At 26.0% G+C, this 12,404-nt stretch overlaps 1 protein-coding gene across 2 annotated transcripts in view; it reads left to right on the top strand.

Moving 5' to 3' along the window:
- Positions 1-12,404, top strand: part of LOC129963239 (intersectin-1-like) — a 65,075-nt gene that overhangs the window by 22,852 nt on the left and 29,819 nt on the right. For both annotated transcript variants that reach the window (XM_056077457.1, XM_056077458.1), the window contains exons 12-24: positions 269-409; positions 496-583; positions 2,831-2,967; positions 3,694-3,829; positions 3,909-3,956; positions 4,830-4,945; positions 5,938-6,146; positions 8,549-8,693; positions 9,298-9,444; positions 9,546-9,607; positions 9,838-9,905; positions 10,312-10,493; positions 11,109-11,171. In XM_056077457.1, the coding sequence (XP_055933432.1) occupies positions 269-409; positions 496-583; positions 2,831-2,967; positions 3,694-3,829; positions 3,909-3,956; positions 4,830-4,945; positions 5,938-6,146; positions 8,549-8,693; positions 9,298-9,444; positions 9,546-9,607; positions 9,838-9,905; positions 10,312-10,493; positions 11,109-11,171 (1,542 nt within the window). The remainder of the gene's footprint in view (positions 1-268; positions 410-495; positions 584-2,830; positions 2,968-3,693; positions 3,830-3,908; positions 3,957-4,829; positions 4,946-5,937; positions 6,147-8,548; positions 8,694-9,297; positions 9,445-9,545; positions 9,608-9,837; positions 9,906-10,311; positions 10,494-11,108; positions 11,172-12,404) is intronic.

Raw genomic sequence — 12,404 nt, 5'->3', positions numbered from 1 at the left:
CCCTCTCTCCTTTCATTGTGGATTGAATATGTAATGGGGGGGGAGAGGTAATCTGTATATAAGCTGTTAATTTGAAGTAGTTAATTGTATTTTAATTGTTATGCTTGTATTTATTCTTATAGTGTTATTGTAATTTAGAAGTAACAAATAAACAATCAATTATAATTTAAACTTATTAACAGTGATATTAAGAACAACAAAATTTAAATATATTAGAGTCAGACTAATTTATTTATAATGTATCTTTTGATTTGCTTATTATTTGCAGTCTAAGAAAATCAATGAAATTAATGAAACAATTAGTGCTACAAGGAAGAATGTTACAGATGTCAAAACATCCATAGATAATATGAGAACAGAAAGAGATGCCAAATTAGAAGAAATGAATAATGTTAAGGCAAAAATAAAAGTAAGATTTCAGGAAATTTCTCTTTACTGTTAAACACTTTATTTGGTATGATTTTAAAAATGAACCTTGCTTGTATATTTTATTAGGAAATGAATGATAGACTCCTTATTTTATCGCAAGAAAAAATTAGCATGCGAGCTCAACTTAGTTCTGTTTCTCAAACTAATCCATCAAGTAAGTTTTATTATTATTATTTAATAAATAGACCATTATTCTTACTAGAAGTTATAACTTCTGTGAAAGTTATTATTTTATTTATTACTTCTTTTAGCCAGAACTAAAAATCAATTCTTGATTGTATGAATTTTTTATTTTTCTCTCAAATTAATAATTTTCAAAAACTTTAATTTTTTTAAAAATTGGTCGTTATCTTGTAATTTTTTATTTCATATTAAATTTTAAGAAGTGAACTAATAATTAACTAAAAGTATTCTTTAGTTAAATTAAAAAGTCCACTCAAACTACAAAATTAACTTAACCATTTATTTTATCTAATTTTTTTTTTATTTATTTTTTGGTCATACATTTATTTATTTCTCCTCCTGTTCTTTACTCTTGCTTCCTGTCTTTATAACTGAACTGTGCTTATTTCACATTAGCTTAAAGAATTTATTTTAGGATATCGAATTGTCTTGTTTTCTACTGAAGAGATTATGATTTTAATAATTATTCCTTCTGAAATATATTTCTTTCAGCTATCATATGTATGTATAATTAATCTAAAAGTTAGAATAGTCAGAAAATCAAAATAGTAAACAAACCAATCCTTAATTTGTTGAAATGTTCATTTTTAAAATTAATAAACAGCTGTATCTTGTTTTTTTTTTAGTTTCAGAAGTTCATCAATTGTATATTTAAATAAATCCAAAGTATACTTTTATCCTCTGATTTAATTATTAAGTATTTTTTTTTTAAGCTTAATATAAGAAAAACTTGCAAGAACTTTTCCTAGCCAATTTTATTACAAGTAAATACCAACATATTTCCTATTTCATGTAGAAATGTGCTAAAACATTGCATGGTATGGAAAGCAGTAACTAAACTGCATAGTACCATCATGAATTTCTGCCAGTGATCAACATTTTCTCCATAGTTGGAATTATAAAAAAATAAAATTTTAAAAAATTGTTACACCCTATACCAATTTTCACTTGTGAAAGAAAATGCAAATGGGGATGTAAATTCCTAGGATTAAGATAATTTGATGAATGTGGAGTCTTAAATTCAAGTGTGTGTGTATGTGTGTGCATAATGTAATAGCAACTGAGCCTGAACTAAAACTATATAACAAGCAGATATCTGAGAATTCTCCAGGCTTTGCCATATTTATTGCTTTGGACCACTGCTTTAAAAACAAAAACTCCAGAGCAGTTTTCTGCCTTTTTATATTTATTCTAAAGTGGCTAGGAGGTTGAATTTCTAAAAATCTCTTGTGTTTCTCAAGAACCAAACCTTGAGACTCACATTTACATTTTCTAAACAAACATTTGATTATCAAATCAAAATCAATGCATCATTTTTTTTTTTTTTTCTAATTTTGCTCTACAGCTTTTTTTTAGTGTTTTTTATTCAGTCACTTTAATGTGTTCTTAAAACCTTTTTTAGAGTTTTTATATAGACTGCGATAGCATTGTAATTTTTTTTGCTCATGTCTATATTTATTTGTAATGAAAATTAGCTGGTAACACAGTCACTTGACTGTTAGTTTACTTGTGTAATTATTTTGTAGACCAAAAATCTTCCATTATTCCAGAAACACTATGGCTGAAAAGTAGCATTTACAGAAATTTAAAACAATCTTTCTTGCTGAATTATTTAGTTTGCCTGTGAATTTTGTGTGAATAATGTCACATTTTAATCAAATGATGGTTTTGATCATACTGAAGAATTGAAAATACTTAATATCATTTTTTATGAATGCTAGAAAGAGTAAAGCTAATTTCTGTCCTTTATCTCAAAGCAATAATGATTCTCATCAAAGTAACTACACAGCTTTATTATTTTATGTGTGTTACAGTTTGAAAAAAGTATGTAATTACATTATTTTGTGTGTGCATGTGCACTCTAATATGACGACTAGTATGACTTGTGAATTTTCTATTTTGGTGCACAATGGAATTATTATGTTTATTTTGTACACAGAAAAAGAAATAAAGCAGTATTATCTTTTTAATATTTTTATCTGCCCGAAATGCTATAAAAATATTAAGAACAATAATTTAATTGAACAACCTTGTAATTATCATTACAGATTTATAAATTTATATGATAAAAAAAAGTGCATTCTGATATTTTCTATATATGAGGTACAATGTTATTTAAGTCATTTTATGTTTCTGCATAATATATATATATTTTTTTTAATTTCCTCAATTATGCAAGTAAATGTATTTTCATCTTAATTTCTTTTATATGTTTTAGCTGAATATAGTACTGTCTTGCATAGTTTTGATAGTAAAAAAGCAGCTTTAGAACAAATGAGAAGCACTGTGAATAGTATAGAAGCTGAAACTGCACAGAAACAAAAGGATATTGAAAACAACAACAGTCAGATTCAGGTATGTGACTTACTTTTCACAAGTCTTTAATCCACTTCCATTGAGTAAATCTATTACATTAATCATGCTATTTATTTAATGTGATGTAAATGAGCTCATTGAAATAGATTTATGTATTCTTTTCATTCTCTTAAAAAAATGTGAGTTCAAAATGTATGTTTAAAAGATGCTATTGTTTATTTATTTATTTTTTTTTTTATTTTATTAAAAAGAGAATCTACATATTCAATTATATTACTACAGTATTTTACTTTTGACATTTAAATTTCTTTTATTAATATTTTCAGTTGATTTTTTTTAACTTATTGAATAATATGTGATAATATTCCTCATTTTGAAATAAAGAGGAAAATGTGTGTTTGATTTCTTTTATTCATCCTCTCCTACATATTCTGTATCAGAAAGAAAAAAAAAGCAATCTTCAAGCTAAATAAAAGTTAACCAAAAATTTCTATTGCATTTAGTTTCTCATAAATATTTTGGTTTCATGCATAATTCTTTTTTTTTTTTTTTTTTTTTTTTTTTGTTAATAATTGCCATAAGCAGCATTCATTTATATCATTTTTGTTTATCAAGAAATATCAGTTTTAAAGCATCTGAATTATGCTGTATTTCTCCTGGACTTTTTTTTGTGTGTGTTTTGCCAGTTACTTGTTCCTCACTTATGTACTATAAGTAAGATTCTTTAAATAATATAACATATTTCAAGATTGTATTTCTCTTTAGGAGCTTAAAGAGAAATTGAAAGATATATCAGAAAATTATAAGAATCTGTTTGAGCAATATGAAAAAAGAAAAGAAATCTTTTTAGCTGAAAAGAAGGCAGCTGAAAGTAAAAATGGGTTTATTGAAAAACAAGCAGGTAATTAATTTTGTAAAAAAATTCCTATTGTTTTGAATTATTTGCCAAAATCTGAGTTTAATAAAACATTATATTGCAGATGGTTTTGATACTGCATGGGGGCCAACTGATACTCAAGGCTGGAATGGTATGTTTCTTTTTTAATTAATTAATAACAACTTAAGAGAATTTCTTATTTATGCAGTAGATGAGTAATATGCAAATTTTTGTGTAAAATTTTACAATCGTTAGCATGCTTGCCATAATCCAATTGTAAATTTAGTTTCTATATAATTTTAAACTTATTATTTAATAACTAATATTATTATTTCTAAATTGATAATTTTCTTTAATGTGTGTGGTGATAGCTTTTATAGGATAATTGTAATTTTGGAAACAATATTATATAAATTATTATTTCGTTTTCAACAAAAAATATTTGTTAATTTTTGCAATTTAATGGTGATTTTAGAACAAATGTATAATTTTATTTTAATAAAATTCCTTTATTTCAAGATAGTAAATAGTAGTATCCGAGATATGTTCCATTATAATTGTGTCCTTTGCCATTTGTTGTGGTAAAAATCTGTTATAGTTAAACAAGATGTATATTAATCTTAAATACTTTTAATTTTAAAAAAATGTTTAATTCTTTTTATCCCTTAAGTAAATAAATTATATATAATATGTGTGTGTGTGTGTTTCAAATCTAAAGAATTTTTTTTTAACCTGTGATTATTTTTTTTAATGTAAATGTATTCTGATGCAAATTATCTGATACCTAATTATGAATTTTTTGTATAAGTGAAATTGTTTTGAATTGCAAATACTACTTTTTATATATATATTAAATAAAATAGCTATTTTTTATAAATCATTTCATTTGGAAATTTTGTCATTTGAATGAATTTCCATTTTTAAAGGTATATGTGCATTTGTTCTTTGCTATTATTTACAATAAAAAAAATAATTTGGCACATCATCTATCATTTTTAAATTTGAGTATCTTAAATCACTGTAGATACTCCTGCTCCTGCAGCTGATGTAAACCAAAATGTGGTGAAATATCGAATACTTTATGCTTTTGAGGCTAGAAATGAAGATGAGTTATCTGTGATGCCTGGTGACATAGTTTTGGTATTTTTTTTTCTGGTTTTCTTTTTGTAAATATTATTTAGTGCTTATTGCAGTTAATCATTCTGAAATTTAATGTAGGAAATATAGTAAAAGATGCATCTCTTGTATATTACCATTTATACCTTTTGTAGTTCTTAGTGAAACGTTAAATTGGATTTCCCATTGAGAAAATAGGTGAGAAATTTAACATACTTGCAGTACAGTTTATTTAATTCAAAATATTTTCGATGGCATTGTATTTACTTACCGTAATTTATCTACAGAACATTTTTAACTGACTAGTTCATGATTCAGTCTAGATGAAAGAATTTGGAAAACTTCTATGTGACTTATGAACCTAGATGCTTTTCAATGTTTAATGGAATAAATGACTTTCTTTAAAAAAGATACATGTAGAAAATATTTTAAACTCATCTATAATATATAGGAAAACAAATTGTATTTAATAAATTGACATTTCAGTAAGCCACTTAAATTTTGTTCTTAATTATGACGAAAACATTAAATTTGAGTAAAAAAAATAATCTGTTATATTTTTTCTATTCTTCCCATTATTAATTCAGTTTAATTGTTACCTTTCCATTGTTAATATTTCCAAGGAATGATATAGTCTACTGTGTCTATAATGTTTCTGACAAAAAATCATTCATTTTTAGTTCTTATTGTGTTGAGATGTTCCTTTCCACATATATGGCATCATCTTTAAGAAATAACATTTAAACGTGTGCATGTGTGCACCAGTTGATTTTCTCTAAATTCCAGTTAAATTTACTGGCTTAGAATAACTATTTAACTTCACTTTCCAAAGGCAGGTAACCTTTTTCTGAATTAATAAAATCTGTGAATTTTCATCATTAAAAATATATATGAGAACTTCAAGTATAAAAACCACTTCTATTATCTACAACTGTGAATCATTTAAAAAGGTACTATATTACGTTGTTGAATTTCTTTATATAATGTTACATAATATGAAAAAAATTTCCATCCAGGTTCCCGATGGCCAGAGTTCTGAGCCCGGCTGGCTTGGTGGTGAACTGCATGGTAAAAAGGGATGGTTTCCAGAGGCTTATGCAGAAAAAATCGAACCCTCACAAGATACTGCTGAAATTGAAAATGCCTTCATCAATAGTGCTGCTGCAATAGGTGCACCTACTGAAACAGTACATATTGTAGGGACTGAAATGAAGAGAACCCTGGAGTAAGAACAATTAATCAAATGAAATATCATGATTGAAAACCAATTACTATAAAAATATAACTCTTTAATATTTTTTTTAGCTTTTGGTTAAAGTGTATAAAGGTTGATTGAGGTTTGTTTGAAGAAATAAGGCATACTTTGAAAAATATATAATTCTGAAGTTTTCATCAAACTTTATTAAATATAAAATTACTCTTTAAAACTGACAATTAGTTTTTTCATCTTTGGGTATGTGTTCCCTGCCCTCAAAGAGTTTAGTTGACTTGAGTGGTAACAATAAATTTACTTTAATCAGGTACCGTTGGTGGTTTATTTGAAGTATTTAATTATTTTATAGCAAGGATTCATTTTTAAATTTTCTTTAATCAAATGCAAACAACTTTTTCTTTTTGAAGTTCGGTACAAATAATTGCCTTGTAAACATGATTTTTATTCTTTATTAAGTAGGTGTTTATTTTATATTTTAGGAAGTGTTTTAAAAAGATACTGAATTTAAAACCTTGAAAATCTTAATTTTACAGTATTTATTCATATTATTTAATGATGTAAATTGTAGCATTTTAGTACCAATAAAGAGTTAACACTTATAAAACTGCGAATTAATGTAAAACACTGAAAAATTATATTATTTATGAAGTTTTAAAAAAAAATGCTCCAAATTTTTGTGAGAAGAAATGATATTCATAAGATAACGCAGCTATAAATGCCTTAACTGGGGATACTGCAATTTATGCACAATCAGTGGCTTCTCTAATATGACTCCAATTATTATTTCCAAGTATAATAAAGGACCATCTGCCTTGATATTAGCCTTCCATGATAGGAATATCCTCATGGAAGTATGCTCCACTCTCATCACTTTTAATATTTCCTGATTAAAAATTTCCTGTTAAAAAAATGAGTGCTTAATGACACTGAACTTCCTTAATTTTTGGTACTTTTTTTAATGTTTTTTATTAATTTTTCATGTTTAGGATTTTATTTCTTAAGAAATATGTCAAAATAGTTTTTAAATCAATCTAAGCTGTTTCTTCTAAATCATTTAATAATGCATCCAAAAAAATTTTGTTCTTCATAAGATTTCTAATTTAAGGAGTAATAAAAATGTCCTCCTTAATTTTTGCATTGCTTAGCAATTTTGCAAAAAACCGCTGAACAGTTAAACAGTTTTTGCAAGTATCGAAATCCAACCCTTCCCCCCCTTTTCCGCTTTAATAAAATTCATTTTTTCCAACTTTATGTATAAACGGGCGGGGGGGGGGTAACTTTCTTTTTATCAATTAGAGGTATGTTTTTTAACCTGTAAAATTTTTGTACCCTGGCCACTTATTTTTGATATAATAATATTTTGCATCTTAATCCACTTGCAAGGAAACAGGAACATTTTGTATAGACTTGTTATATACTGGTGAAAATGACAATTGCTAGAAAATCTGCACATATGTTCCAATTTTAATGGGAATAATGAATTTCATTAAATAATATCTTCCTATTTTTGTAAGATTCTTTCATTATACAAGAATATAGTATTGGAATAGATGGCAGGGAATTTCCATTATGAAGCCATTTATGAACAATCTCATTTTCCCTCTTATATGGACAATTTAATATAGGCATATCATTACAATAACATAAATCACAAGATGTTTATAGTTAAATTCTTGAAGAACAAATTTTGGCTAAGTAGGATCATTGATCATTTGAGAAATTCCTTTGAGTTTGAAGTATAGTTTTGTGTCTAGTTTAGGAGGGATACTACTTTAAATTGTACAGGTTATTTTGAGTCAACTAACCAGTTCATTGTTTGTCTTGTTTTTATATCAAATATAATAGGAGTATATGAATTTGTTTTTTTTAAAAAAAATTTTCACTATGATTTCTTGCATAATTTATAGCAGTACAATGATAATCTGATAGTATTATAATTTATTAATTCATCATTTTTAGATCAAGTCATGATTGAGATTTGGTTTAGCATTCATGCTTCCTAATTCCATAATTTAGAAACTTTGAAGTTAATTACATAAGATTATTGGCTAAGGTACTTAAAAAATGTTTAAAAGTGGCTTAATTTTTGTGCAATTTTTCACTATGTACCCTGTTATAGGTTTATCTCAGCTTAATTCTAGGAAATTTCTTTTTAAAGCTTTGTAAGCTCTAAATATATTTCCATGTGCTGGTTTTTCTTCTTTCTGCCTTCCACATATCATTGCCTGGTTATGAATTTAATAAAGAAATCCTTATTTGTGCTGAAAATTGAAATATTTTCTTAATTATTATGGGGGAGGGAGCTTTGATTTAAAGAACTTATTTCTGTCTTGTTTTACTAGAAAAGTGATTTCATCTTTATGTATTAGATAATGTGGCCTGCATTATAACAAACTTTTTTCCAATTTTTTTAGAGGCATATCTGAAGCCCCTGAGAATGCCATTGCTGATACTGCATTCGTGAGTAACACAGTTCAAAATGTTCTTCAGCATTCTGAAAACTCATCTTTCACACAACCTCAAAAATCAATTGAGACCATTTCTCCCATTCCTGATCAGGTAATCAATTCTCCCTGACTTGAGTGTTATATATTAATTTCGTACTATCTAAATCTCAAACCTTCATTTATTTCATTACAATTCAAACACTCGAAGGTGTTAGCAATTCCAAATAAGATCCTTGTTTGGAATTGCTAATCATTGTCTGTGCTTGCTAGATAATGAGCAAATGTTCAACTGTGTGCATATAAATTTTGTAATATATTATTTCAAAATAGTGGTAGCAATAAATAGAAATACAGATCATTGGCATGCCTTTATAGATTGAATTTTTATCTTTATTGGTTGAGACCTTTACTATAGTAATATAAATGCATTTAAACCTTTATTTTAGATCAGGCATGTTCTTTTGCTGACAGATGTTTATATTATCTTTTAAAAAAACAATGCTATATATTTAATGAGATTTTCAAATCTATCAAATTACTGCCTGTGTCTTTAAAGTTGCAAATCTATTATTCTATAATCACTTCTCTTCCCAGCTTGTAAAAATACCTAATTTGCACTTACAAGAAAATAGAATTAAGTGATATAAAATCATAAATTTCTCTTTGTGGTTGTTAGGTGCTAGTTTTTTTTATGTGATGTGTGATTTTCCTTTTAGGGTCAAGTAGCTCCTGAGGGTCTACAAGCCCAAGCATTGTTCCCTTGGAAGGCAAAAAAGGAAAACCATCTCAGTTTCAACAAAGGGGATATAATCAATGTCAAGGAACAGCAAGATATGTGGTGGTATGGTGAATTCCAGGGTAAAGTAAGTACTTGTATATGTCAAATAACAAAAGCTTAAACTATGGTCAGACAAATGACTGAGAACAAGTTCTTGATAATTTAATATTTATTTCTTACTTGCAGCTTGGATGGTTCCCTAAATCATATGTCAAGTTAATTTCTGGTCCTATGAAACTAAATGACAAGTAAGTAAAATTCTTCAAATGATAATTTTATATTTATTTTTTAAATATTGTATTTAATGAATCTCGGTTCTTCTTTCTTCTAAACTCTTCTTTTTGAAAAAAACACATTTAAAAATAGGAAATATTGGTCTAAGATAAAATAGAGCATTTAATAGCATGAATTTAATATACATTTGTGATAATTCTTGTCTAATTACATTGAGTCTGAAAATTTATTCTCTCCATATTAGCTTTCAAGACATTGCTTTTGATGCTACAGAATTGCAGGAACCTCCAGAAGTGAACACATCACCACCTGGTATATTTTTCATATTAAAAAAAAAAATATTTATCTTCCTGGGAGATTTTTTTTTATTATTATTTTGTTTTATTTCTTTCTCTTCCTTTCTTTTAATCTCAAGAACTTGAATTCTGAAATTAAAAGAAAAAGGAAGTATTTTTATTTTTTAAAATCTTATTTCATAGCTTTATCAATAAAAAAGGGGGTGAGTGTAACTTTTGTCTTTTCTGTTTGAATATGAGATCCCTCCCCCCCCCTTAAAATTAAATTAGTCCGTCTTCCTTTACATAAATGTTCACTTAAAAAAAATAAGGTATCTTTTGAATTTAATGATAGGTATACTTAGTATTAAACTAAAAGATATGTTGATTATAAATAATTTTAACCTTTTTAACAGTTTTATTACTTTAATACTATATTTCAGAAGGTATTCCTGAATACTATATAGCTAATTATGCTTATCAGTCCCAAGAACCTGGAGATTTATGTTTCCAAGTGGGAGAAACTATATTAGTGACAAAAAAAGAAGGAGATTGGTGGACAGGAACTATAGGAAACAGAACAGGAATATTTCCTTCTAATTACGTTAGAAAAATTGAAGGCCAGGTTCGTCATATTTTACATTTATTCATAAGTGCATTTTCAAATTTATAGTTTTACTTAGTGTTCTCCCTAATTGCATTATTTTTTATATAAGAAGTTTAAGAGCTGATGAACTAGTTTTCTAATAAATAAAGGGATTTTTTATATATACATACTTAATGAATTTTTTAAATGTTTTATCCCTGCAATTTTAAGAATATAATGTGTAAACATAAATAATTGACTTTTTAATTTACTTTATTATTTTTAATAAGTTACAGTTATTTGGAACAAATCATATAAATGCTAAATATTTGTTTAGATGTTCATAACTTAATGGCTCTGAACAAATTCAAGAAAGTGTTTAAGGGGAGAAAAATTTATTTGAGTTAATTCATTTTATATTAATATGTTGGATATTAGATAAAGTTTGTTTGCATACTGATGAATAATACTTTCTGTAATATTTGTTGTTACAATTGAAAAAAAATGCAATGTTATGAAGTTTTTTATTCCAAGGAAATCTTGAATCTTACCCAGTCTTTATTTCAACTTAAATTCTTTTAACATTCATTCAGTTTTGTTTTTACACCTCTATTGTTATCCTCATTCTTTCAATTGCCTAATATTTTTATTTAGGGATCTGTGAGCAGTGAATATGAAACCAAAAATGATGTATCATTCCAGTCAATGTCTATAGAGGTACTTGAATTGCATTCTTGCTTTTGTTTTATGGTTTTAACTTAAAATCATCTCATAGAAAATTGTCATCCATATTCTTTACATTATTTTTCAGCAAGAATTTTAATATGTGAAATAAAAAAACAATTCTTTAGAATTTCGATTTCTAAAAAAAAATTTATTATGGATCAATCATTTCTACATAAAATTTCATGATTCAATTTCCCCAATATCTTTGAAATTTTTGAACTTATTCCTTCTGAAAATTTATATTTAAAAGAACAGTATCTATAAATTATGAAGAAAAAGGAATTCCAATTTACAAAGTTCACCTTTCATTGAAAGCTACTAAATCTTATTTTTATTTTTGTTTTGGATTGATAATAGTACTCTGATGTATAATCAATATTTGTAGTTGTCCACACCATTGTTATATTGGGCAAATTTTAAAATTATCCCCACTCTTCTGCATCATTATTGTATGTTTCATATATCATCCAGCAGACTGGATTAATTTTTTGTTAATGTTTAAAATGATTGATTAGTGAATAGTGTACATATAAAGCTAAACATGATTTAAAATTGTATGATGTTTAAATTTTATTTTTTTTATGTTGAAATGTAGCAAACATGTCAGCATAAAAATAAACTGAGATTTGCAATTTTTATTATTGAGTCTTTGTAAATATTATGAATACAGAAAGCTCCTACTGCATTAATCTAAACTTTTAATGTAACTATATATTTAAAGTATATTACAGATATTAATTTTATTTCTTAAGCACTCTGCTAATATGCATGAGATTTTGTACTACGACTTTAATTAAGCTATGACAATCATATCCGAAAAATTGTTAATAGGATAACAACTTGTCAAAGCGGACATGTCTTTTAAAAATTCTATAAATCCAATTGAAGTAAATTTGTGAATAAAATGTTTATTCTTTATTGTCATATATTAAATATATATTCTCATATATATTGTCAATATATATATATGTCAATATATATTGTCATATATATTCTCTCTTACTTTCAAGATTACTTAAAAGAGCATTTTGTTTGTTTTAACTACTCAAATCTTAATTACAATTAGAGCCACACAATAAATGCATATGTAATAAGTGTATATTTTAAAGTTGAATATAATCAGAATTGTTTGTATTGTATTTGATTTGAAAGATATGTAATAAGCTAATTATATATACGGAAAATTTCTTTATAGTATTAATAGTGCTTTTTTTTATAGAAACT

Source organism: Argiope bruennichi, chromosome 3 (assembly GCF_947563725.1).
Source record: "Argiope bruennichi chromosome 3, qqArgBrue1.1, whole genome shotgun sequence".
Lineage (NCBI taxonomy): Eukaryota > Metazoa > Arthropoda > Arachnida > Araneae > Araneidae > Argiope > Argiope bruennichi.
This window is presented reverse-complemented; position numbering and strand designations above follow the sequence as displayed.